The 27,995-nt window shown below is 44.8% G+C and overlaps 2 protein-coding genes across 3 annotated transcripts in view; one reads left to right on the top strand and one right to left on the bottom strand.

The window, feature by feature from the left end:
• Positions 1–28: 28 nt before the first annotated feature.
• Positions 29–22,118, top strand: LTC4S (leukotriene C4 synthase). 2 transcript variants are annotated; one of them, XM_081180788.1, is made up of 6 exons: positions 29–169; positions 8,806–8,877; positions 15,379–15,478; positions 19,290–19,360; positions 20,813–20,894; positions 21,889–22,118. In XM_081180788.1, the coding sequence occupies exons 1-6, from the start codon at positions 124–126 to the stop codon at positions 21,998–22,000; spliced, it is 483 nt and encodes a 160-aa protein (XP_081036914.1). In that variant the 5' UTR covers positions 29–123; the 3' UTR covers positions 22,001–22,118. The 2 variants fall into 2 exon arrangements, with proteins under 2 accessions (XP_081036914.1, XP_081036915.1); XM_081180789.1 differs by lacking the exon at positions 29–169 and adding an exon at positions 3,107–6,217.
• Positions 22,119–23,087: 969 nt separating this feature from the next.
• MGAT4B (alpha-1,3-mannosyl-glycoprotein 4-beta-N-acetylglucosaminyltransferase B) overlaps positions 23,088–27,995 on the bottom strand; it is a 75,555-nt gene continuing 70,647 nt past the window's right edge. The window contains exons 14-15 of the mRNA XM_081180760.1: positions 25,330–25,442; positions 23,088–24,166 (exon numbers count right to left, since the gene is read on the bottom strand). Of these exons, the coding sequence (XP_081036886.1) occupies positions 24,143–24,166; positions 25,330–25,442 (137 nt within the window). The 3' untranslated portion in view covers positions 23,088–24,142. The remainder of the gene's footprint in view (positions 24,167–25,329; positions 25,443–27,995) is intronic.

Genomic DNA, 27,995 nt, shown 5'->3' with positions numbered 1-27,995 from the left:
CTGTTGCTCTTGTGTATAGGTTAGAGTAAAATCCCATGTACAATTGTGTGTTGTTCTTTTGCATAAAATGTTCTTCTGCTCCTTTCCAAGAAAACTTAACTTTGCAGGTCCATACTGGTTTGCATGACAAATGCAGACCACAGAATGATAGCAGCCAGCGCTGTGCATGGTAAGTAACTTTTTATCTGTTTCCCCTTTCAAACTGAAGAATCATGTTTTGCATCAGAACAAAAATAAAGTATTTCTGACTTCTGTCAGTCCATCCAAGCTGAATCAGCGGTTTTCACAGTTCTAGTGCAGATCTTTTGCAGAAATCAATTGTGCCTTTAGCTTGAGAGTCTATTTTAATCTTTTTTTGTGGTTACAGAATATTCATATTCTAGTCTGAACCCTTAATTGATGCAGTATCATTCAGGGGGGGCGGGAATAGACTGTTCCGTTTAAGATACTTACTTGTGTGCTTTGTAGTCACTCTACAAAGACATGTGCAATTATTAGATAAGGGGTTGCTAACCTCCTTTGGCTTGAGGACCACTTTCACCCTTGGTTAACTCGCCTGGGTCTGTATGCCAGTGATGGATGCCATCACCTGCATGTACACACACAGAATGGACCCAGCCACACACAACTCCCACTCCTCAGCTGATCTGTGCAGACCAGCAGAGGAGGCATGGTTATTCCGCCCCTCCATGCTCATCAAATGATTGATCTGACTGACTGGGGAAGCGACAATTCCCATTCCCATCAGGGTGCTGGGCTGGATGGAGAAGTTTAAACAGGGTCTACATCCCCCCACTTTTTGCTGCTGCTAAATCAGAGGGATCTTGGGGTTGTGTCAGGGTCTTGGGATTGGGGTTACACTTCCTTGTTTTGAGATACTTTGTACATGGATACTCCAGCACAGTGGTGTAGCGTGGGTTGTCAGCACCCGGGGCAAGGCAAGTAATTTGCACCCCCTAACCCGTGGATTTGCGCCCCCTAACCCTAACCCCCAGATGTTGCGCCCGGTGCGGCCAGCCCCCCCTGCACCCCCCACGCTACGCCACTGCTCCAGCACAGGACGGAGGAATCTTTTTCGTTCGTAGGGCATTTCCCCTTCCTTCCTGGGCAACCAGGGGCTGTATGCAACTGGTGGGTAGGGCCAGAGACCAAAGTGAGCGGAGCAACAGATGTACCTCTAAGCCAGTGTTTCCCAACCTTTTTTGGGCAAAGGCACACTTGTTTGATGAAAAAAATCTCGAGGCACACCACCATTACAGCCCCGTGACGTCAGCGCGCAGCGTCACGCCGGGAGGGACGCACGAAAGTGTAAGTTTCAAATTTTTTCCCTCCCCCTTGCCGGGGAACCTCCAAGCTTTGGGGGTGGGGGGGGAGGAGGCAGCAAAGCGAGGCAGGAAGGAGAGCGCGGCTTGGCTGGGTGAGCTTTGGCAGGGGCAGGGAATGAGAGCCGCGAGGCGGGCGCTGCGGGCGGAGGCGCTGCCCGCCGAGCTCGCAGGCAGCCAGGCAGGCAGACGGCGAGAGCCCCGCGCTGGGCGGCCTCTCCTCGCCGCCGCCGCCCCGCCTCTCGCCGCCCGACTCGCCCGCCTCCCTCCAGGCAACATCTCGCGGCACACCAGGCAACATCTCGCGGCACACTAGTGTGCCGCGGAACAGTGGTTGGGAAACACTGCTCTAAGCTGTATCCCTGCCGTTCAGAAGTCAGGTGTTTCTCTACATCTGCACATCCATCTCTCCATCTAGCCAACCAAGAGACGGATACATTCCGAAGAGGCAAAGCCACTTTGGGGTGGGGTGGAATAGGGCTGGCAAAGAGCATGGTCTGAGCAGAGAGTCTTTAAGGATCATATAGGGAGCCTGGATTTTGACCCAGAGGCATGAGGTTTCCCATCGCTGCTCTACTCTATCAACAACTTAGGGTCTTGCTACATGATTTGCCAAACTTTGTTCAGCCATCAGTTATATATTAAATTAGGAGGACAGTAGAGATGCAACTTTTAGCTGTGTGGTTTCTCTTATGGTTTTAAACACTGCAGTACAAGATGCTAAAAAGAGCTGCTTTTTCTGGTGGTGGAAGAGCGGTGCAACATAGTGGCCACAAACTGACAGAGCTGGCAAGAATTTTAAGAAAGGTTGGGCTGCGATGCCTTAAGGCAGTGTTTCCCAACTGGTGTTCCGCGGCACACTAGTGTGCCGCCAGACGTTGCCTAGTGTGCCGTGGGAGGGAGGCGGGCGAGTCGGGCGGCGAGACGTGGGGCGGCAGCGGCGAGCAGCGGCCGCCCAGCGCGGGGCTCTCGCTGGCTGCCTGCCTGACGCGCAAACCCCCGGCGCAGGCGCCCCGCTTGTTGACACGGGAGGGGAGGGGGGAGAGGAAACGCTGCTGGTGTCGCAGCTCCTCGGCGGCGGCTCCTCCTCTCAGCCCGCCCTGCCTATATTTGCACCAATCCCCGCCCACTAAAGCATTCGCGCCTCCCAATGGGAAGCCTTGCCGGGCGGCGGGTGCTGCTGCCTGAGAGTTCTGAAGCCACGCCCACTTTCCCAGAGACTGGCGGTTCTGAGGGATCCAGGGCAGGGCCGGCGCGCGCGCGCTTCTTGCTGCCCGGGCGCTTGCTCTAATCCCACCTTCCCTGGGAGGGAGGGATGGCGGTGGCCGCGAGCGTCCGGGGTGGGGCGCGCGCTGGCTCTCCCTGGCGGCCCCCGTGCCTGGCGTTCTATCAGTGCGCCTCCTCTCTCTTTCCCCACCCATCCTCCACGTGCTGCGCTCTAACCCGGAGTTAGAAGCGAATTAGAACACGCCCCCCGTGTGTGGTGTGTTTTTTGTGCTGCTCCTCTTTTTTTAGGGCTTTTTGGCGGCTTTTGGGACGGCGTCGAGGGGTGGCCGCCTCAGCTGCCGCCGTCCCTCAGTCCCTCGCTCTGCTGCCTCCTCCCACCCCGGCAAGGGGGAGGGAAAAAACTTTCACTTTTGTGCCTCCCTCCCGGCGTGACGCTGCGCGCTGACGTCACGGGGCGGGGCTTTAATGGTGGTGTGCCGCGAGATTTTTTTCCGGTAAACAGGTGTGCCGTTGCCCAAAAACGTTTGGGAAACACTGCCTTAAGGACCGTCATCGCACTATGAAGTTGTGGATTAGCAACTTGTCCTTTGGCATTCAGAAGAGACTTTATAGCCCCATTTGCCATTGATCCACTTGCTAAAAAGCACATGTGCAGGTTTCTCTAGAGTTCATGGCTGTAGGGTTGGCTGCAGGCTGTTGTACAGAGAGCTTGACTCTAGTCTGTTCTGCCATCTTAAATTATTGATCTATGAAAAATGGAATAATCCTCATAGGTGTCATGACTTTTAGAATTATTTTGGAATGTGTTTCAATAGAGGTTAAAAAAAAATCTAAAGTAGATTTAAAACTCAGGAGGATACTGGGTCAGTTTTTCACACACACATTTTTGAATTCCTTTTGTATTTCCTAGGGAGAAAGCATTATAAATGCCTTGGAAAATCTTACATTAGTTGCCACAGATTTTTGATAGTATTCTGATATCAGACCTTCACCCTAGATGGCCTAGATGGTTCAGGGATGAGCAAGGAAGACATAAGTTCTTGTTTCACTTCCATCCCTCAGTGCATAGGGCTTGCAGAAAAATACTGTGGTCACCTGCGCACCTTGCTGAGCTGCATTATTGAATCCTGTGGGATTTCTAAGCAAATGTAATTTGAATACATCTGCAAATTCCATTTTTTATCAGCTCTTTTAGTGGGGAAAAATGAAACTGAACAGGAGGATTTTAATATGAAAATATATTTCAAATAAGTCTTGTGTTCTTCACTTGCCTCCAGTAAACTACACAGTGGGTGACATCCGGTATTAGTCATACTTAGAGCAGACTTACTTAAATCAATAGGTTTACTCTGATTTTGATATTGCCTCCTATTTCTATGAGATATCTAAAGTTTTCACATTGCTATAAGCTTCAATAAGTGCTTTAAGAAAGTACATTAGACATTTCAAAAAAGGAAGATTTGTATTCAAGTATAATCTTCAATACAGGTTTTTTTTACTGTTGCAGATTTGCTATTTGAAAATCTATCTCTGCATCATCAATACCATCTGATGATTTGTTTTTATATTTCCTTCCTCCGCACATGCATGAGAGCACACAAACAAAGACCACTCTTGAAAAAGCCTTTTCAAATAAGAATTGCGATTTGCATTCCCTGGATTTTGTTTTAACGCTTGACTTGTGCTTGGCACTCATTTTGCCAATCTGTGTGCAGTATTTTCTTACTGTGATAATCTATCAAGGCATTCATAATACCTGAAAAATGCATTGTGAACAGCTTGCTTATGACTATTGATGTGTGGCCCGGGACAGCTGGTAGAAGTGAGGGGAAAATCTTGGCTGCTGGAGCAGATATAGAAAATGAGTTACTTGGAAGGACTGAGGCTGGTTTGGGGTAGTGCAGAGAATAGCAAGAGTTGCACAAGTTTTATTTTGGAGGTCAAGGCATTTATGCCAATGTGCAGCTCTTGGAGCCCAGAATCCAGATAGGAATGTTTATTTTGGGGGAGCAGCAGCAAGGTGGACTCATTTAACCATGTATGCTGCTGTACTGATAGGTCAATGTCTTTAACTATCCAGAATGTTTATGCATTGGACAGTGGAGTCTGTGTGTGTAAGACACAGAATGGGAGAGTGAGATAGAAAGGAAATTATTCCCCCCCACACAGTGTGATAGGAGGCAGGGAGGAACAGCAGGAGGGCACAGCCTGGGATGGCAGGAAAAGGGTAGAGACCTTGCTGGCTGCTTGGACATATGAAAAAGTAAGTTATAGATGGCAGAGAAATGGAGATGTACGAACAGTCCTTTATCTTCAGGGATCAACAGTAGTGATGCCCTCTATCCCTGGCCAACTCAATCACACCATTAAGTTCCAGCATGTTCAATGGGAGTTATCCCAAATTTTCAAAAAGAACCACACATTATTTCCCAGGTAATTGCATCCAGTCCTTTTTGAAGTCATGGATGGTGACATTTGCACTATGACTCAGCCACCAAGATGACATGGTCAAGCCCAGCACTGCAGGAATCACAACAGAAGTGTGTTTATACTGAAAATATATCCGTTAAACCTTTGGATCATTCATTGTCCTTTTTTGCTGACGCAGTGAAAATCTTAATGAAGCATATAAGGGCATCATTGGAGAAGTGCAGGTGCATTAAGAGTCTCCTCCCCTTCTACACTAGTGGTGTCCTCCTGAATAAGAAGACCACAGCAGCCATACTCCACTGGCATCAAGCACAGCATCTGAAGCTGTGCAGTGTTCTGCAATAAAAGGAGGGCTGTAAGGGCAGTAGATGAATAGTTGAAGCATTCTAATCAGTCTCCACTAAATTTGAGGTGAGGATCTAGAAGAGCCACTTGGTGTGGATGTGGCATTAGCCATGGTTGAAGTGTCCCTGATTGAGATAATGTCTGCTGCTATTCTACATCCAGTTGTATCTAAAACTCAGAAAACAACAGAACAGTATCTTCTACAGCAGAAGAGTTTGGACTTGATATCCCACTTTATCACTACCTGAAGGAGTCTCAAAGCGGCTAACAATCTCCTTTCCCTTCCTCCCCCACAACACTCTGTGAGGTGAGTGGGGCTGAGAGACTTCAGAGAAGTGTGACTAGTCCAAGGTCACCCAGCAGCTGCATGTGGAAGAGCAGGGACACGAACCCGGTTCCCCAGAATACGAGTCTACGGCTCTTAACCACTACACCACACTGGCTCCAGCACCTTGTTCTGGAAAACAATTTCCTTCTGAAGCAGCCGCAAACCACCACTGCCACAACTATGAAGGCCACTTCCTTTTCTTCTGGCGATAATAAAGTAATGTCACACCACTTCTTCACATCAAGGTGGCACCTACAGCTGCGGCCACGCTAGATGCTGACAAATTAGGGAGCACAGCAAGCATGGCTGGCAAGTGTCCTCCTTTGTATGAGAGCCTAACTTAAATGACAATGGCAAATACCTTATCAACAGCAAGTACTGCAAAGTGATTGTGTGGTTGGGGAGAGATGGAGGTTGTTCGAAGGTTGTTACTACATTCCATGCAGTATCATCTGTCTGCACTACAGGGGACTGCTGCAAAATAAGAGAAGCAGAACATATCAACAGCATCTACACATTCTTCCAGGTTCCCCTCCCCAGGGCAATCTCCATGTCCATTGAGCAGGTAGGAGATGTGCAGTTGAGTTTGCATCAAGGTATTAACAATGGCTTACAAAGCCCTAAATAGCTTGGGACCCAAATACCTGCAGGAGTGCCTCTTCCATTACCAGCTAACTTGCTCCTTAAAATCAGGTGGCAGCAATTCTTCTTGTAGTCCCCACTTGGATTTTGGGGAGGGTGGTTGTATATAGAAAGGCCTCCTTGGTAGGACTCAAACTTTGGAACGATCCTCCTACAAATGTATGCCATTATTATTGACCTAAAGATGTCAACTGAATACATTTCTATTTTTCCATAGTTTTGTAGATTGACGGTGGGACATTTAATCCTCAGCAAGAATATTTGAATTGGTGTTTTAATGAGTTGCTGCTATTTCTTTTTAGTATTACAATTTTTTGTTTGATGTACATTGCCCTGAATTCCTTTGGAGGAAGGATGGTTTATAAATACTTTAAATAAACAGAAGAACCGCTAGGAAGCAAACCTGACAACCCAATCACCCCACATGCTTCACAAGGTACAGTCCTGGGTGACGTTTGAGGAGTAGTTGAGGAAGGCCATACAGGAGAATGGGTACCTGCTTGTGCAACTACAAAACAGACATATCAAGGCTGTGGAAGGTATTGATTTCTGATCACCTGGACCCACATTTCCACGACACCTCTGGCAACTAGGTGTGGAGAGATGGTCCTCTGGAAATAAAATCGAGAGAGCATGTGACGGCCACCTGTTCTGCAAGAAAAAGGGTAAGAAGAAGCTTCCTCTTGAGTAGCAGCACTTTGCTTGCCTTTCTCCCAGGCGTACAAAGCTGTTTCTTATCATACTGATCTTGGGCTATAGGTTCCAGGAAGCTTACAGCTTTCAGATTTTTCCTCCCTCAAGCAAAGAGATGTGCCACATTTCACATCCAATGCAATTCTACTGCCTTTACATTTGAGCCTCAGGGCAGATCAGCCTTCACAAGTTAACCCTATCCTCAAATGAACAGACAGGAAAGATGCCCGTTTCTGGATAATTCACAACAACTCATAAAACAAGATCCATGTAAGCCGTCCAGGACAGCAAAGTTCAAAGGAGCACAAGCACCTTTTTGGTGAAACTGTCAACATCAAGTTGAATAAGTGCATTGAGGCTCTAGCCAATGAAGCGCTGATTGAAGTATCCCATGTGCAGTAGAAGGCCATATCCCCAATCTGGCTGGTTGGGACCACTGCTCACCACCTTCCTCCTCCTTTCTAGCCTGGAAATCCACTCCTGCTGCTTCTGCCACCACCCAAATTAGGATGCAGGAGGAGCAGAGCAATGATAAGGAAGATGGCCCAAAGTGGCAATGAGCAAACCTGCTGATCCACTGTTTCCTCCACAAAGCAGGCAGCACCAACAGGGCTTCTCCTGTTGATTGTAGGTCCCAAGATTGTTGATATTGATGGAGGGGCTTTTTTAAGCACTCTGGTTCCAAGCCAATTAGGACTTGATACACTGATGCTAACACCTTGAAGGGAACCCAGTAGTTCACTGGTGGGCAGAGCAGGCATGCTGGCTAGGGCAAATAGGAGTTGGAGTCCAAGAACATTTGGAGGGCCACAGGATTCTCAGTTGTGGGGCATTTATGGTGGTGACTGCCTAATACTGCTCAGAGCAGTAGTTGGGGCACTGTTGCTTCTGCCTGTCATTGCCACCAGAAGGTCCTGCCCAAGGCCCCATAAGACATGAAATGGGCCCAGCAGCCAATGCTGCCTTTCAGACAAAGTGATCAGGAAGGGAAAAGAAACAGGCCCATTATGGCCTGGACCAGGAAATAAGTTTTCTTGACTTTTTAAGAAAAACTTTGCGTACCTAAAAACCTTGGATATACAGGCACAGCCAGTGTAATTGGAAAAGGAAGACCTAACCAACTTTGGGGTGTGAGTCAATCCGAGATGACTGTCCAGAGGGCAAATTGGATTAAACTGTGTAAATGCACCTGTGCTCACAAGATGTCACTCATTCTCATCTGTTCGCAAGTCACTCATAGGAAGGAAGCAGTGTGACTATATCTGCTTAATCAAATGTGTATATGCTGTGTTTTTGCTTTACTCCGAAAGCACACGGTTTCTAATTTTCATTGCTTTAGCTAGCAAGAAAACAAAGGTTGGTCATTGAAGTGGTCATCTGCTGTCACATTGGTTCAGTATTTCACTAGTGAGCAAGTAAATGTCCAAAAAGAAATCTTTGGCCTCAAAACTGAATGACATTTAAAAGGAAAAAAAAAGAAAAAATCAGTAATTCCTATCATACCATGGCTGAAGTGGTGCATATAGTGCTTATTGTAAAAGGCTAGGTATTCAGCCATTGTGAAGTGCCCACATCTTAACAATAGACTATTGAAAAGGTAAATGAAGCTCAGACTGTTTCAATAGTACCACTGTTGACGGGATCCAGTCAAAACCATCCAGCAAGCAGTGAGTTAACTAACCAGCCCTTTGGAAGAGGAAATGGAGGGTTGTGCTGTCTGATTATATTGACAGCCACTGTGGGCATATATTAAGGAGCAGAAAAGTCATAGCTTCAAAGTCTGTGTAGCTCTGTAGCTGTCTCACTTTTGTCTCACAGTTTCAAGATCCAGCATGCTGCCTCAGATAGCCTTGCTGGCCACTGTTACTGTCCTGGGAGTCTTGGAACAAGGTAAGGAACATGCCACTACTATTAGAGACAAGTTTAATATCTCTTTTTAGGCAATATAAGCCAAATAAGATCTCTCAAGTTAAATAGGAAATATGTACCACTGATGTAGCTGTTGGGAGAAAAAGATGAACTTTAAAGTCTAAAAAGATAATTGACTTGCAACTCTTGCCTTATATTTTAGAGCAGCAGGGAATGGAAACTGGATTGTAAAGCCATACTTACAATGTTGATAATGGTGTAAACAACTTTTTAAAACATTTGTTCATTAGAATGCCAACAATTGCCTGAAGAAACAAAATGGTAAGAAGGGTCAAGATTAACTGAACTAAATCAAAGGGATAATTTGCTAGGGAATTTAGGCTTCTCTCATGGGAAACCTTGAGTAGTAACAAGATGATTTAAATCTCTGTCTCCAGGAGTTAGAGCAAAATACTGCATAAAGTGAGGTACATGGAATGTAAAGTGTCCCTATTGCATCCTAGCAATTTCATATGCAACGGCAGATTAATACATAAAAAGGCACTCAAATCAACTTTATTCTTTTTGCATAACGAGCAGAGGAAAGAATAATGATCAAGACCATTCAAATCTGGCAACAATATAAAGAGACTTTAATGTGGACTTGATAGATAGCAGCCTATTCCCAAAAAAACAAAAAATCCAGCCCTTTAGTTGTGGTATAAACTGACAGTGAGATTTGTTTTTAATTCCTAAATTGACAGCTTGGCTAATTAAATATGTCAGCTAGAGTGGTGTGTTTATTGTGTGCTGATGTATAATATCTGAAAGTCTGTTCTGGTGATATGCTGGGAACTGTCTTACCCTTTTTTTAAAAAAACCTGTTCATACAAGTGGGGTTTTCATATGAGGGGATAACATACAGAGCAAACTTTCATGAGTTTATGATTCCCCTTACAACAAAAGTAAAACTGTAGGTTGTAGGGTGTCCCCCCCCCCCGAAAGAGGAGGCTGTAATCTCACAGGAGCTGATGACCCCCACATCACGCAGTTCATGTGAGTAAACTGCCTGTTTTTTGTTATTTTTTTATTTCAGTTGTCCTAGCATATTTTTAGGAACCAGGTTTGAGTATTAAAAATAGAATTGTAGAAAATAATCGACTTGATGGAAACCTGATGGCAAATCAACAGTGTGTGTCATTTAAGACTGATCCTAATTGTAGTAAGTAAGATATTTTGGCACCTCAGGCAAACCACAAAGTGTTGCCCCACCTCCCAGCTAGGAAAGAAGGGGTGACTGAGTGTGTACATCAGCAAGAAGCAACATAGGGATCAGCTGCCCCTGTGGATCCTGCCACTTGAGGTGGTTGCCTCACCTTGCCTCAGGGGTGGGCCAGCCCCAACTAACAGAATTTGTGGAAGCCCTGCCATTCCTTGTTCCAGTCCATCAGGCATGTCTCCCCTGTGCTACTCTGGTTTTCCATCTCCCCCCCCCCCAACAGTCGAGTCAGTACCTGGGCTGCTCCTGGGTTTCTTCCCTCAAGATTTTTTTTCCTTTTGTGGTACTTCTACAAACTTTGGGGTTCCTCTGCATTTGCTGATACCTCCAATTTATGCATGGCTATGACTGCTTTGGCATCTTAAGGAACTGTACACATGCCTAAAAGTTAAAGGGACCCCTGACTGTTAGGTCCAGTCACGAACGACTCTGGGGTTGCGGTGCTCATCTCCCTTTTTTGGCCGAGGAAGCCCGTGTACAACTTCCGGGTCATGTGGCCAGCTTGACTAAGCCGCTTCTGGCAAACCAGAGCAGCTCACGGAAACGCTGTTTACCTTCCCATCAGAGCGGTACCTACTTATCTACTTGCACTTTGACGTGCTTTTGAACTGCTAGGTGGGCAGGAGCTGGGGCCGAGCAACAGGAACTCACCCCGTTGCAGGGATTTGAACCACCGACCTTCTGATTGGCATGCCCTAGGCTCTGTGGTTTAGACCACAGCGCTCCCTCTCCACAAAAACAAAAATAGTTAAGTGCTTGTGCAGGAAGCCAGAGCGATCTTATCTTTACCTTGGAAAGGCAGTACCCAGGCTAATATGAGTCATATTTTCTATCTTTTGGCTTTCCCGTTAAAGCCTGACATCCTTAGTCAATTAATAAATCTCTCCCTTTCTTTTCTGGAATAAGTCAGTGGGGGTGGAGGCAGAGAAACATGAAAGTCAGCTGAGGAATGCAGGTCTTATAGAGTGCTTTCTGCAGCAACTAAAGTATTCCTTAAAGGCGCTCACAATTAATAAATATTGGTTTATTCAATTCCTGAAACTGTCAGGCTAGTTTCCTGGTAAGGTAATGGGCCATTAAGGTGACAAAGGAAGTCAGAATTAGAAAGACAAAGGCCAGAGCTGAGAGTTGAATTATGTGAGCTAGAAGCTAGATGCTGGCAGGTGGCAGGTTGCGCATCTGGGAGACATAGCCATGCCTGATTTCTTTTGGAATCCAAGGCTGTGGCTTTGAGGGAGGCAAGATCCTCTAGGGGTGATAATGTTGTGAACCCCTCCATCGTAGGCTCAGGTTGTATATATGTGTAAATAAGCCTTCTATCATAAAGACACCACAGTCTCCAGAGTCCCTCATTTCAAAGGAAACACAAAGGTAAGCACCTTTAACCCCTAGAATTTCACACCGCTTCGAGATTAGGGTGGCATGCAGCGATATGAATGAGACATGCAAGGTATGTGGAAAAATAAGAGAGCTGAGAGATTGAGGAGTCAAATTAGGAAAGGGGAGCTGAAAGACACAGTGGAGAAAAAGGAGCGAGAGTAGGCACAAAGTGAAGAAGCCATTTGTAAAGAATGTCTAGAGCATGCAGTAAGATAAAAAGGCTGGAGCAGGCGCATGAATAAAAGTCACACTAAAAGCCTGAGGAGATGATGATGGAAGAGATGAAAGTGGAGCTAAGCATTACCAAGAGATGTTTTGGAGAGGAAGACTGAATCTGAATATAAGAGAGGCAGAGTACTGGAGGAAAAAAAGGACATAAAATTAATATAATCTAGGAGAAATGGATTCAGTGCCCGCCCCGCTGTCAAGATGTTGTGCTGCAAGGACACAGTTCCTAAGCACTTAAAAGAAAGCAGACAGCACTGAGATGGAGGTCATGGAGAAGGGAGCAAAATCATTGGGGGATAAGAGGCAGTTGTGATGTCGAGAAATGCCTCTCAGAAAGTAAAGCAGGGTGCAACAGGAAGCAACTGGCTAAGAAACAAACCAAGTTTTCACTCAGATCTCCCACAACATGTTTTTAATAAGTGAGCAAACCTTTAATATTTTACTTCATGCAGCGCATGATTCTGTGATTAGATGGAGCAGAATCATAACAAGGGCAGAAGTTAGTTTTCCCTGGGGGTCTGCAACCTCTGCCAGGCTCTTCAGACCACCATTGCTACCTGGGCTGAATTCTTTATTGCTTTCTCCTTGTCACCTTGATGTTGGCATCTTTAATTTAGAGAGCTAAATTTCATATATTATGAACCCTTAGATTGATACACAGAGTGTTATCTGTTTGTAGTGCCTGGGCTTCACCTTTGATCAGGTGCAGAGTGAAAATCCTTCATGGTCTTCATGTGTTAGGGATGAAGGCTTTCTCTTCCCATATCTATGAAATGCTTCCTCCTGGGAGACTTGACTGTCTGCCCTTTTTATGAAGTCTTTTTGAGAGCAGGGAAATACATTTTCCGCCCCTCTCCAAATATTTCAGTAATTTTGGGAAGTGTTTTGTCTTAAAAGTAGCACAAGTTTGTAAGGTTTTAGAGTCAACATATTTTAACTGATTGTTTTTGTTTGCTGGGGTCACTACTTTTTCATTTGGTATGAGGAATTTTCTTTTATGAATAGTTTTGTTTAACAGAGCGGCTTGGTGGTTGTTTTTGAGATATACTCATGTGTATTAACTTTTGTCTTTGTGATTCTTTGTGTTTTCGTAAGTTGCTTAGAGGTTCTGGTGCAGGCCATACGCATACCCAATTAAATATACAAATAAAAAAAGAAGACCTTCCAATTCAGAGTGGTGTGTGTGCACGTCCGTCCATCCGTGTCCCCTTTCCCTGGCCAGGGTTGAGCTCTCGTATCTCTTTTTCCAAAGGTGAAGTACCAGGGTGTATAGCAATTGCTGTTAAAAGTTTTCACTATTAGATACATTCAGCCCTTTAGCCATCTAGCTCTCCAGTCATTGGGACGTGGGTGGCGCTGTGGGTTAAACCACTGAGCCTAGGACTTGCCGATCAGAAGGTTGGCGGTTTGAATCCCTGCGATGGGGTGAGGTCCCATTGCTTGGTCCCTGCTCCTGCCAACCTAGCAGTTCGAAAGCACGTCCAAGTGCAAGTAGATAAATAGGTACTGCTGTGGCGGGAAGGTAAACAGCGTTTCCGTGCACTGCTCTCATTCACCAGAAGTGGCTTAGTCATGCTAGCCACATGACCCGGAAGCTGTACGCCGGCTCCCTCGGCCAATAAAGCGAGATGAGCACTGTAACCCCAGAGTCGTTCACGACTGGACCTAATGTTCAAGGGTCCCTTTACCTTTACTCTCCAGTCATTATGTCTTGACTGCCCTCTATGTTTGTCACTTGACAGTGCAATGTGGACTGAGCAATCCCAAAGACCATACAATTCTGTGTCTATGCTGGTAGAGAAATGGAAAATGCGTGGAGCGGGGGGCAGGAGATGGAATGGGTATCTTGGGAGAGCATGGCTGGCTGTCTCTTCACAGTGCAGGACTCAGGTCTTGATTTTATTGGCCTTCTCGTGTTAAGATAAGCCACAATGCTAGGCTACGGGCAGCTGGGAGCAAATCTGTGCAGTTGTGTTTCTAAGAAGCAATGACTTCATTGGCTTGATTCTCTGCTTAATTCAGGGGTCTTGAGGGGCTGCTGAATTATAATTTCATTTCTTACAAGAGACCAGGCTTCCTTGACCTCGGCCCTCCAGATGTTTTTGGCCTACAACTCCCATGATCCCTAGCTAGCAAGACCAGTGGTCAGGGATGATGGGAATTGTAGTCTCAAAACATCTGGAGGGCTGAGGTTGAGGAAGCCTGCTAGAGACTGTTATTCAAGAACTGATCTGATGACAGTGCCAATTCCATTAATGAAGATAAAAAGAGAGAGGGAGATGTTATACAGTCAACCATTTTTCTTAATAATCAAGTTTATATCTCAAGTTTTCACCTCTGGATTAGGGTAGAAGGAGTGGAATCAAAATGTTAATTTAAAGATTGTCATTTTTCTATCTTTCACTGCTGGGAAAGAAAATGTGCAGGCTGTTTCAATTAAATGTTTAAAAATGTGAAAATGGTTTGGGTATTAGAGATAAAAACAATGGAGTTTTGTGGTCCCTTGAAGTCTAACAGATTAATTGTGGCACAAGCTTGGGATGGAGAAGCTGTGGCCCAAGATGTTCTTGGACTCCAGCTCCCATCGTCTTCACTTGGCATGGCCAGTGGTCTGGAATGATGGGAGTTGTAGTTCAGCAACATCTGGAGGGCCGCAAGTTCCCAATCCCTGGGATAACCCTTTTCTAGCCTAGAATCCACTTTGTCAGGTACATGAAGCATAATCTTCAGTTGGCAGGCTATCTTTTTGCATTTCACTGCCACTGAACTCCAACCTTTACCTGTTTTCCCCTTTTATAACTGCATGCATCTGAAGAAGTGGACCTCCTTGTTCAATGGAAATTTTACTTGTTTCTTTTCCTAGTTTTTGGTGGCACTGGTTAGCCTGTTTTTGAGCCTTGAGTCTGTTTTTGTTTCATAATTCTGATTTTGTGGTTTTACTATTGATAATGAGGTTGTTGACTGCTATCTTAATTGTGTCTTATAATTATACTTTATTTTTTAATGCAACCCCGCTTTGTGATAAAAAGTGGTATACAAGTACATCAAAGAAAGGAATCTTTTTTTAGGTGCCACAAGGTGTCTGTCCTCTTGTTTGTTTGCTGCCACAGACTCTAATGGCTCCTCCTCTGAGTTATGGGTCTTCATGCAGGATCTATACCCATTTCTGTTTTAGGACCTTTACACCTATTCCCTTGATATCAAGTGTTTCAAAGCAACCTGAAGCAAAACTGTGAACCCAAAATGAAGTATGCACACCAATCAACAACATAAATCTGCTCAGACTGCACAGTTTAAGCCTCTTGCTGAGAATTGTGGGTTTTTGGCTGCACAATTTTAGAATTTTTCAGGCACCTTTATTGCTGTTGAGAGGAAGGCAAGACCAGGATGATGAGACTAAAGGTTAGTTTGCAAATGGATGATTCTGTAATGAATGAGACTTGCGTTTATTACTGTTGCAAGTGAAACGTGAATGGTGCTTGCTAGTGCAGATAAGCAAACTATGGGCATACTACTCATCATCCACTGTGCAACTAGCTGCTATTGGTTGTTATTTAGTGTAATAAACATCATTTAAAAAACAATAGAGAACCCATTGTGCTTCATTGGGTGAAATAACTGGCTTCTCTTTCCTCCTTGTTTTACTTCCCATCCAGCCTATTTTGCCATGCAGGTGATCTACGTTCGGCGGAAGTGCAAAGTCTCTCCTCCTGTGACTTCAGGTCCACCAGAATTCGAAAGGATCTTCAGAGCTCAGTAAGTTAACCTGCTTCCTCCTTCCCTTCCTTTCCCTTCCTTTCCCTTCCATGCCATCCCTCTCTATAATTTAATTTTATCTCAGCTTCCCACCCCTGGAGATGTGAATCTAGATTATTCCAAGTAGACATATCTCCCAATGGCATACTTCCAGTCTTGTGGTGACATTGGTTACCATACAGTCATCTACTTAGTTCCTAAACCATACTTAGAACCAACTTCTATTGGCACCATCAGCTGTAATTCTGCGTACACGTTTTATGTGATCAGGGTGTTAACCAACCACATATTTCCTCCGCCCCCATTTCAGTCTCTCCAACGGCCTGCATAGACTGGCAATGCATCATCTCCAAACGTTGCGTTCGAAAAATTCTTAGAAGAGAGTTGCAGCAACAGGAGATGCTGTGGTCTTGTTTGGGGGTTTCCCACAGGCATGTGGTTGGCCAATGTGAGAACAGGCAAAGACATTTTGATGAAACCTTTGACCAGTTTAAGAGACACTGACATGCTTGCTGGCACAGATGAGGTGCAACCGCATACACTTTGCTCTTCAGATTCTTCGTATACTACTTCTTGCCGTAGTTGTGTAACAACTGTGTATTATACTCACTGGCTTGATGTCTGTGTGATGTGACTACAAGATCACTGAGTTTGAACACCAAACCTTCCATACATTGCAACATTTGTGGAACAAATAGTCTTGAGTTTTCGGCAGTTCAGTGAATGTTTGGCATTGAAGTGATTTCATGGCCCTTGTGATTTTGTCCCTTGGGTAGCATTTTGGCCAGCATGCAGCTGAATTCTGATGGCAGGGAAGAGCAAGCTGTGACTGGGAGGCACTGCTTAGCAAAGAATTCCTACCCACTCATCTTCACAGCTCACTTGACCACCTACTCTGGTTTCTAACTGACACTTTCAAAGGAGATGCTAAAAATTGCTTTTAGAATTCCGCAAAGACATCGTGACAGTCTGTATTCAATGTATGAAGAAAGGGATTATTATTATTTTGCATTTTCTCTCTCTCTTCTCCTCACTCCCACCCCACAGCTTTTTATTTGGGAGATGCTCCAACTGCAGGAGTAGAGCTTTTAAATTCGGCAGAAATGTGAACACCTTGTCGTGGGTTCCAGTTAACACATTCATTTTAAAGGTAGTAAAGCTTGCCATAGACTAACAGTGATGGTCATATACCCTTGTGTCCGCATGGGAAGTCACAAAATATATGTTGGGTGGGGGGAAACAGGTAAGTTCTATCAAATAAGCTGATGCTGTTTTTACACTGAAATTATAACTGCTTAAGAGCAATCTGTACTTCCCACTGACAGCCCCATATCTTCAAAGTTCAAGGTAGGAGGGAACAATTTGCTTTGAACAATGGACAGGGAGAAATGGAAGGCTTCACCTTTCCCTTATTGGCTGTTTCCCTTTCCCTCCAAACCCTCCCTCCGGGTTCCAGACCCATTTTCGTGAAGTAAACATGTACCTGGAACACAGTTGTGGGCAAAACCTGCTACCCGCAATTTTCAGAGGAAAAGCAAAGTAGCTTTCACCTCTCCAATGCAAATTTTCTCTCCAGTGGGAGTTTTATGAGAGCAAAGAGGACCATGGGCCTTTATTGTACACAGCTGCAGTATAATATGTAATTTGCCTCTCAGCTGAATGTAGCCGCCTGCAGACTTTACCATTCTAAAAATAAGCATCAGTCCACCCGCATCTGTTCATAAACAGACACACATGTGTGTCATTTAAAATTAAATGGGTTCTACTGTGTCCAGCTGTATCCTATTCAGACTTTAAATGATTGATGTGTGTACTGGTAATCACCAGATTGCACTACTGTAACATAACTTTACATCGGCCTGTCTTTCTGAAGACTGAATTGAAACTTCAGTCAGTTCAAAGTGTGCTAGTATGTCTCTCTGATGGATACAGTGCAGAGGAAGCAGATACTACCTGGGCCAAGATACGTTCATTGGCACAATATCTTTTTTCTGGGCAATTTCAAACCTGAAATGACCTAAACTCTAGAATACATTGGGGAAACAAGTGCCCATTCCCACATGCCAACCTTATCCAAGATCTGGCTGACTTGAAATAAGGGGCAGGGCCTGCAGGGCCTTGTGAGTGGTCGCACCTATACTCTGAAATTTCTGCTCTGCAATGTACCTTAAGAGCACTGTTTGGAGATGGTGGCTAATCAGATTTTGTCTTATTGTCCTGCTGTTTTGAATGGTTTCTAATGGATTTTAATAGCTATTTCATTTTATTATATGTTCTATTTTACATATTTTTTGTTGGGACTGTCTCATATTTCTGCAGTGACCTGTCCCATGGGGTCCGTTGAGCCACAGTGTGAGATTTAAAACGATTAAATAAACCTTGTGTTGTTCTCCCACCTCAGTCCCCTTATTCTTTATTCAGCTCTCCAATGGCAAATATGTCCACCTCTGTTAAAACTGCAGTTCCGTGATACCACTGCTTAGCTCTCTTCCCTCTTGGCTTCCTGTCTGCTCTTACATCCAGCGTGACCTCTTCATCCTTTCTCTTGAAAACCTTCAAGCAGTCCTTGACCCCGCCTCTTTTCTTTCATCCCATCACGCTAACCTTTCAGAGTTCCTTGAGAGTGGCAAGCATACAGGCAGAAGTGATCCAGTCAACACAGCATACATAAGACTTTCAAAAAGACTCCCCCATTCAGCTTAGCAGTCACAGAACAATAAGTAAGTTCCTCTTTTGGATCAGTAACTGGTTACAGAACAGAGAGCAGAGAGAGTATGCATCAGTACACACTTCTGGGAATGGAGGAAGTAGCGCCCCCCCCCCGGCATTGGGGTCTATGCTTTTTCTTGGCTGCTCTGAAGTTCTCCGTTCACAACCTCCACTCTTCTTACCTCTGAAGCTCTTGTCTCAAATGACTCTACCCTTTCCCCCTTGCTTCAAACTGCCTCTTAGAACACTTGTAGGGTCCCAGCTGTTCCTTCAAATTTCACCTCTCCTTTTCCATGAATGCTTTGGCAGAACCTCCTTTGACCAAACTGCATCTAAGCCTAAGTATGTGCATCACTGTATAGAGTTGCCTATGTGTCCCTTGTTATCTGTCTCCTTTGCTACCCCCACCCAGTTCCTCCCTTGTCTCCCGTTTGTTTAATTTTTGAATGCGAGCCCACTGATGTTTTTTTTCTTAATCGTAACACAAGGTGCATTGATGGCAGTATATAAGCATAGTGAATTACATAGCACAAAATTTTCCCTGTATTTTCAGTATCTCTCAGCAATAGAAGCAACTTCTTTGTTCCTTTTTAACGAAAATCTTTAGATTCTCTGCATTCAACATGAGTTCCTTGCTGCCGTTCCTCACCCGCCAAGTACCAGAGTAGTATGGCCACAATCAGATAGTACCTTGCATTTGCCTCATGAAATGTCAAGGAAGCATTAAGATATTCCAAATGAATTGGTACCAACTTTCACCTTCTTGCTAGAGGTCAGGGGAGAAAGGTTCTATTCCAGCCTTCTCTCTGACATCCTCATCTCAGGGAAGAGTTTTCTTTGCAGGGACATTCAGTCATGTAAAATGTCTCAAAGTGGTATAGCCCAGACACGGGTCCATTCTCTGCAGTGTGAACTAGACCATAGTGTTGTGGGTGGAGATAAGGTTAGTGTGCCCAGTGTGGGGTGCTTCATGATAAATCCAGTCATTAAAAAAGCTGCTTAGGTGGGATATTGTCCAGGGTGTAAGCCTCTGTGATTGTTGTGTGTCATCTCCTCATCCCCAAACTACAGATTAATTAATTTTCTTCTTTGTTTTGTTTAGAGCAAATTGCACCGAATACTTTCCAATATTTCTTTCACTCTTGTGGGTGGCTGGAGTCTTTTCCCATCAAGGTAAAAAAGCAAACCTTAATTCATAAAACTCTTAATGTGAAAAGCATAAAACGTTTTTGTCAGCTAAGCTGCTGCCGCTGCACTACTTACGCAGCTGCAAAATGATGTTTGTTGCTACATAAAGGGTGGCACTCGGCTGCCGTGTCATGTCAGTGCAAGAGTTCTGCTTGTGCAATGGGACTTCCCCCCCACCCCTCTTCCCTGTCTGGTGTGGGAGTAGGAGAGAGGGAGAACTTTTTCTGGGCAAGTAGAAAACATTGTGCTGCTGGAACTGTTGGATTTCACCCTATGCTACCATTATTGCATATTTTGAGCAAAGGGTTCAAGTCTTCTGCTCTTTAATTGAGGTAGCTTCATGCTTCAGGTTTGAGGTGGGCAACTTATTTTGCTTCTGAAGATCACATGTGATGGGTGGCCACTCAGGGGCCTCATTCCACTGGGCTGATGTTGGCCGTTGCCTGCACATAGATGTTTTATGTCTCTTATGTGCAGACACATGCACTCTCTCACTCACTCGCACATGCACACTCTGTCGCTTGCACACATTCATGGTTAACATGATTGCTGCAAGTGTCTTTCACTGCAAAGTGTGACTAATATAACCTGTAAGTCGTGACCCAATCAGAGATACAGGCACACAGGGGGTTTAAGATGTCAGTATCCTGTCTATACTTGACTTGCTTGCTGCAGTGGTGAACCTACAGCAGTTGTTTCTGCCACATGTAATGTGTGCAGCCACTCTAACATGTTTTTACCCTCAGTTTTGCTTGCAAGTTTGTGAAAGGGTGAAAACAAATGCTCATTTGAGCCACTTCTTGAAAATGTTTTGTGTAGCATGTGACATAATGGCCCAATCCACATAGCAAGTTCTTTACTCCCCAAATTCCCTTTGGTTGTGGTAGCATGGTAATTCCAGAGCCTAGGGGGGAAATCTTTAAAGTTCCAGGAAAGTCACTGCTGTCAGGGGGAGGGCTAAGTAAAATCCTTCTCCTCTGATCTCTAGCTGGGAGGTGCTATGACCTTCCAAGTTGGTGTTGATTGATTTGGAAGACCTCAAAGGCTTATTTTAATGCTTTAGTCACAGCAAAAACAAGAATCCTGAGGCAACTTAAACACTGACAAATTTAATGTGGCACAATAGCACAGGATGCCTTCAAGTAGTGATGGTGTGGTAAATAGTTGTTTTCACTATTAAGGCAAGGCTAATGCAGGGGCTGTTGTGACCTCAGACTGAAGGCCTCCTGCTTTGCTTTGGTTCCCTTCTCCAAATAACTGATGGATGTGGACTTCTGCAGAACTTTGTGTGCTTGGATGTATCTTGTGAGTTGCTGTAGCATAGTGCTTAAGAGCAGGAACTGTAAGTGTAAGCTTTTGATGGGTTTTTTGTTTGAAAATAGGGTCAATCTTCCCGAGTCTCTCCATAATAACTACTTTGATTGTCTCCTCCTATAGTTTTGGCTGCATGCTGTGGGGTTCTTTATCTGATTGCTCGCTACCAGTACTTTAGTGGATATGCACGATGTGCTCAAGGAAGGTGAGTTGTTCTAAGCACAATGCTCTGTGTTTTTCAGTGTGCCAGTCAGCTTCTCTCTCTCAAATAGGCAAGTGCCTGTCTGCCGCCTCTGGATATTAGCTGGCATCTGCAGTCTTGATGGCAGCCTAACCTTGTATCCCTTCAGGCTACTGATGGGGGGCGGGCATACAAAGTCGAGGGCTCTTTCATACCAAACACATTCCTTACTTATAGAAAACTAAGTATCGGGGGGCATTACTGTTTTCCTGGCATCTAGATTTCTATGTGTAGGCATGTGTTGTATTTTCTTGATGCAGAGGTGCATTTAAACCTGTGAGCTCCAACTGCAGCCTGAAATGATACACCCCACAAAGACTGACCACTTTACTGAGAGCAATACCTTGCTCCAGCAACCACAGGTGGCTCACATTCTTGATCTCCTTTTTACAAAACCTCTTTGGAAAACCCCACAATCCTGCTGTTCCTCAGGTGTATCATTGCATGTGGCCTAGTACTGGCAGCCCTGCTTAAGGATGCCCCATGTCAGGAGATAATTGCCCTGCATCATTATAGAGGGGTGGGGCTTGGACTTGACTGATGACTTTCTTAGGAAAGAGAACAGGATGGGGGTCACTGGACAAGGAGCTTCATAAGTCCTGTAAGTAACTGTATGGTTACATCCCATACAGGGCCTGTTCCAACAGGTTCCCAGTTCCAACAGGATCCTGTGTTATATGGAAAACTTCCTATTTGTTGAAATTCTGTTTGGTGTTGTCATCAGAAATGTCCAAATAAAAATTAGAATAAGATTTAAAACCAGATTTAACAAATGGTACACATGAGGTTGTGAGAGCTAAAACTTTTCTATACTTTCAAACTAATTGCAGTTGTCTCAAAGTCTATTTATCATATTACTATGGAAATCATCACCCAAGAGAAGCTTTTAATAAGTGTCCCAACTGACCACCCGATCCTAATAGTAACTAGCATCTTGTGTTCTTGTTCCTCCCCACAGACTCGCCCCCTTGTACCTCAGTGCTGGAGTTCTTTGCATTCTTATTGGCTTGTCTGTGACAGGGCTCCTTGTCTATTTTGTGCCACTCCCACGTTTTCTATTCCCGAAGTGAGCTTCTGAGTCAGCGTCTACTGCCCTTCTGCTGGTAAATTATCCTGCTTATGACACCATAGGTTTCAACTTTCCAACATTCATTTCATTTCTTTAAATTAAATTGATTATACATCTTTCTTCCTTTTTTAAAAAAGCAATTTTGTGATGGTACATTTTCTTAGCTGTGTTGTGGTTACAACAGCTTTTACATTAAAAGTGACATTGGGTCAACTTCAACTGGTAGGAGAGAGTGAGCAAGAGATTTAGAGTAACAATTATTTGTATGTGCCAGCAAGTTTTGGGAGTCATCAATGAGCTCTGAGATGGCCAGCCCAGTTTGCTTCTCAGAAACTCTGCTCCAACATGATGGTTTCTAAACAGTATCTGTCATAACCAAGCTGTCAACTCATAGTGAATTCCTGTCTGAAGCAAGAACTTACTATCTCTGGTAAGGGTGAGGGCTAACCTGTGGTCTTTCGGATGTTGTTGAATTTCAGTTTGTTTTGGAGCTTTTCTCTCCCCCCCCCCTTTTAAGGTTTTCTATCAACCTTTACCTTTGCTTACATGTGGCTGCCTTATACAATACATTTAACTCAGTAATGTCTTCTGTGTGGCTGCAACTCTCCAATATCACAGGACCTTCCTCCATGCAAAATGGCTGTACTTTGTGCTCCAGTTGGAAGCCACAATGCTGCTTTTATTTATGCCTCAGTGGTGAGCTTCAGTGCCTGTGGGAAGGCAGCCTTTGATTTGGTCACAACTGTTTTGCACCCTTTTGCTTGCATTTGTGCACAGCGCTATCCATCAAAGGGAACCTACTACCATTGTGAGTTCACTAATGGATCGCACGGAGAATACCTGTGATAAAGGAGGAGAACATGCAAGTTTGACGACGTTAAGGGCCAGTGTGTTAAATAGGTTACTGTGTAGAGGAAGTATCCGTAGGTTTTGGTTTAAATAGAAATCCTCCCCATTGCAAAATCTGTCTTAGCTGTCTCTGTACAGAAAGCATGTCATACTTTTAATAGCCCTATAAAATCACGCTTTGCCTTTCTGACTTTCCTAATTAATGAAAGAGCCAGTAAAATAAAACATGCTACTTTAAGTTGAATTAAAATTTTACAGTGCACATTTTAATATATATATATTTTATATAGATATACTTAAAAATCAAATGTATCCAATAATAAAAAATACAGCACATTAAAGTAGTATAACGCATTCCAGTGTATAGCTAGAGACATTGGGGGTTTTTTTGTTTTAAATTACTCTAATCCCTACCATTTGAGGACTGGCCTACATGGTTTATTTTTCTCCAAAATTCACACCAACCAGTAAATAACAGATATGGATTTAAAAGGATGGACTTTAGCACTCATTCTCAAGGCATGAAGACACTGGAGACTTCGACAGGAACTCTTATTGTATGAAGGGCACATGTACAACCCTGGCAGGCACAGTGTGGTTTTTCATTTCCCTGCCATTCTGTTCCCTCCATACATCCCTTCCCTCCCACCCCAGACCAGTTACCCCTCATATTTAATCCTCAGCTTTAGTCTGCAGCAACTGCTTTTACTTACACACATGGGGCCGGAGGTGCAGTCTGCTTTGCTCCCAAGGTGGGTCAGTGCTTTGCTTGACAGTTGAGCTGCCCTCGCAGTTAGCCTTCATAGTCCTTAAACCCGTATTTCTAAATGCACCCTTTAGTGATACATTCAGGAATCAACACCCAAGGGGCCAGGGGTAGGGGTGGGGAGGAAGAGGAAGAGGCATGGGAATAGTGTGTGGTCCTTGCTCAAAGGAAGGGGGGAGAACAAATCTTTTACATGGAAAGTTAGTCTCCAAGGTCCTCTTTTTGTAGCTGCAGAAGCAGCTGGATCCAAGATAGGCCAGCACTAGTGCTTCATTTTTTAAATACAGTCCAGCACCTGTGCATGAAAAATGCTTCTCTTCTCCCGGTAAATGTGATCCAGAAACCCTTAAGGCCCTGCCAAGTTTCACCACCAACATTTTCTTCCTGTTCTGGGAGCAGCAGGTGCCCTTCAGCAGGCACCTTTGACTAGGCTGCTCCTATTCTGCTGTGTCTGCAGTTTCATAGACAAGAGGAAGAAGAGGGGAAGAGCTGACAGCCATGTTGTGCATTATCCCTGTGTCTTGAAGTTCAATCAGCTTTCTTCAGGAATATCTGGAAGTACATGGGATTAGCAAAACAACAGAAAAAGGTCAGAGCTTGGCAAATCTGTTTTTCTCCTCTAGAATATTGCCCTATTAATTAATGCCAAGTGCAAGTGAAAAGAGTTTTGTCTTTTTTGGACAACCGTACCTGAAGCAAATCACAGCATGAAATCTCTGTCGGAAATGGGGAGGGATTTCACAGTTGAGACATAAAATCACAGCTGCAGGCAGATGCAACTGCTGTCCAGAGGAGCTGACTAAAGGTAAAGGTAAAGGGACTCCTGACCATTAGGTCCAGTCATGACCGACTCTGGGGTTCCGGCGCTCATCTCGCTTTACTGGTTGAGGGAGCCGGCGTACAGCTTCCAGGTCATGTGGCCAGCATGACTAAGCCGCTTCTGGCGAACCAGAGCAGCGCACGGAAACGCCATTTACCTTCCCGCTGGAGCGGTACCTATTTATCTACTTGCACTTTGAGGTGCTTTTGAACTGCTAGGTGGGCAGGAGCAGGGAGCGAGCAACGGGAGCTCACCCTGTCATGGGGATTCAAACCGCCGACCTTCTGATCAGCAAGTCCTAGGCTCTGTGGTTTAACCCACAGCGCCACCCGCGTCCCTAGAGGATCTGACTACCAAGCTTCTATTTCACCAACTCAGTTTGCATCACCTCACAAGCCCCATGCAACAACCAAATAAGCAAACTACTCCTGTTCACCTGAGCACCAAAGTGTGTTTTATCTTCTAAGCAACATACATTCTCCTTTCTGGCTTTGGGAGGTAGGTCTCTTGAGTTGTGGGGGGTGGGGGACAGCTCCTGTGAAGGTGGTTGTCAGGAAGCTAAGCCTGTCTCTGTGGAGGACTGTGGTCAATTACTGTGGTTACTTACCGAATGCATGCCTGGGGAAAGACCCAGAGAATCCCCGGCAGGTTGCATTGCCAACTGGCATCTGTGCTCAGCCCCTGGCAGTTACAAGCCACAATTTTAAAATTCCCCACTGTGCCCCAGATAGAATTGTCTGGGGCATTGCAGGCAATGGCCCTAAACAGGCACTGTATCTTTCAAGAACTTTCTTTCCCTGTCCTGCCTAGATACATCAGTTGGTGGAAAGGTTAAGTGGGAGCTGCTGTAATCACCACCCTTATAAAGGGTGTTTTTCCCAGGAAAACAGATTACCTCGCTCAAGATGATCCATACGGGAGAGTCAGTCTGGATGGTTAGCCGTATTGCTTCCAGAGGCCCAAAGGAAGGGTCCACTTCTCCTTCAGCAATACCCTTTGAAAAAGAGCCTGCACAATGGACGAAGAAAAAAAACTTCAGGACAACTCTCAGTTCCTCTTAGTGGCAGCAACACCACTGCACGCTCAGCTCTCCATGGTGAAACAGGATCATTTCTGCAGGCTGGCTCCAGCATATGCAGCCATGCACTGGAGCCTCTGTGCTCAAACAAAGGGGCGCTGCTTGCAATGTGAGATGCAGTCAGTCATGGTAACTGCTGTGGCTCCTAAGCCACCATCTCCCTCTTTCAGAGAAGTCAATGGAGCTACCTAAAATTGACTCCTCTTTTCAGTTTACGTGACTGGCTGTAGGGGAACGTGCTCATGAGGAAACGTTTCCTACCCACTGTTCTACAAGCTGACCCGGTTTATAAAAACCACGCCTTGTGTGAAATCGCATGACTGGATTTTCAAGTGATGAGCATGTCACACAATATTACTGCCCTACTTGCTGTAGGGTTACTCTCTGTCACGGGCCACTTATCACCCAAATATGTATGGCAAGCCTGGCGTGGTCATGTTAACATTAAAAGACACACATCTGAATATTTAGTGATGACCAAGTGATGAACCTCCTGCTAGCTCAGTGTAGATGTTTCAAATGCAGGCAGCCTCCTGGGTTTGGCTTCCCCTCCTGCCTAATTTTTACACACTGACCTCTTCCCTTTTTAACAGAGCTAACAAACATGTAGTAGTAAGAATCACTTTGTGAATGAGTTATGCCCTGTAGACATACAAAGGTTTTTTTCTGAAAGAAAATACCATATTGCCCAAGAGGAAGGATGTGGCTATTGGCATCTGTTTTAAAAAGAGTTCTTGAGAAATCTTATTCTTAATACATTACATGATGAGGGAGCACAGTGTCTGACCTCCATACTAGCGGTCCCCAAATAATAGCTTTCTGGAGGTGGAAGCAACATCCAAACAAGACATAAACATGACAGTTACAGACCACCAAACAATATCACTACACTAAGTTGTGGTGTGAACGGCTGCAAACGTCAAATCTTCCCTCCCCTGAAGAAACTTAAAGGACTACAGTAGTACCTCGTTTTGTGATCGGGATCCATTCTGGAGCCCCGGTCGCTGGCCAAAAAGGATGCTGGCCAAAGTGCCACATCTGCGTGCGGAGCAGTTTGCACATCTGTGCATGTGGCAAACCTGGAAGTAGCCTGTTCTGGTACTTATGGGTTTGCCGCGGATGTTTGACGGAATGGGTGCTCGACGAGGCGGACACTAGACGAGGTGCCACTGTATTTAGTTCCATGTTTTTATGCTTTGCAAAGCTGCAGCTGTCCAGTAGGTGGCACTGCTTTATCGTGTATTATAATATCTCTCTCTCTCTCTCTCTCTCTCTCTCACACACACACACACAAATAGTGTATTCATTCTCTGTGTACTGATCCTTATGTAATGAAAATGGCACTATCCGTAACATAAAGGGGATGCCCCTACACACACATGCAACATCCCACGTAAGATGGCACATGGAGAGTGCCAGTTGTCAGTGCTATTTTTTCTAGAAAAAGAGGTGCCAGAACTGAGTTCTGGCGAGTTCCTGCTGAAAAAAAATTGCTTGTTGATGTAAATGGAAATCTGGAGGGAGAAGGAAAGGAAAGGAGTGTCCTCAAAGGCCATTAGGAATCCTAGGAAAATAAGAAGAGCCTGCTGGACCCAGGACCCATCTAGTCCAGCATCCTGTTCTCACAGGGGCCAGTCACATACCTGTGTGAAACTTGCAAGCTGGACATGAGAGCAACAGCACTCTGCCTGTCTGTATTACCCAGAAAGTGGTAATCAGAGACACACTGCCCCCAACAGTGAAGGTAGAATATAACCATCATGTCTATTAGCCACTGATAGCCTTGCCCTCCATTAATTTGTCTAATCTTTTAAAGACATCCAAGTTGATGGCCATCACTGCCTCCTGTGGCAGTGAGTTCCATAGTTCACTAGGCACTGTGTGAACAAGGACTTTCTTTCATCTGTCCCAACTCTTCCAACATCCAGCTTCATCAAATGTCCATGAGTTCTGGTGTTACGAAAGAGGGAGAAACACTTTTCTATATCCACTTTCTCCATGCCATGCATAATTTTACAAACTTCTACCATGTCCCCTTTCACTTGCACTTTCTAACACTTTGTGTATACTCTATTGCCGTACTTGCCACAAGCCTGCAAATCAGAGTATTGTGCCATATGGCTGAGGCTGACAGAAGAGCAGTTTGCCAAAATGACAGGAGTGATACTTGAAGGAGTGATTTCTCAATTTGTAGCACAATCTCCTAGTTGCTATGCTTTATTTGCAGGGCTCTAATCTTCATAGTTAAAGTTATGGTTTTCTTTAAAGCTATGGTTTTCCCAGTAGTGATGTATGGAAGTGAGAGCTGGACCATAAAGAAGACTGATTGCCAAAGAATTGATGTTTTTGAATTATGGTGCTGGAGGAGACTCTTGAGAGTCCCATGGACTGCAAGAAGATCAAACCTATCCATTCTGAAGGAATCAGCCCTGAGTGCTCACTGGAAGGACAGATCGTGAAGCTGAGGCACCAATACTTTGGTC

The sequence above is a fragment of the Podarcis bocagei genome, assembly GCF_964188305.1.
Source record: "Podarcis bocagei genome assembly, chromosome: 2".
Lineage (NCBI taxonomy): Eukaryota > Metazoa > Chordata > Lepidosauria > Squamata > Lacertidae > Podarcis > Podarcis bocagei.
Note: the sequence above shows the minus strand (reverse complement) of the source record. Positions and strands in the feature narration are given on the sequence as shown.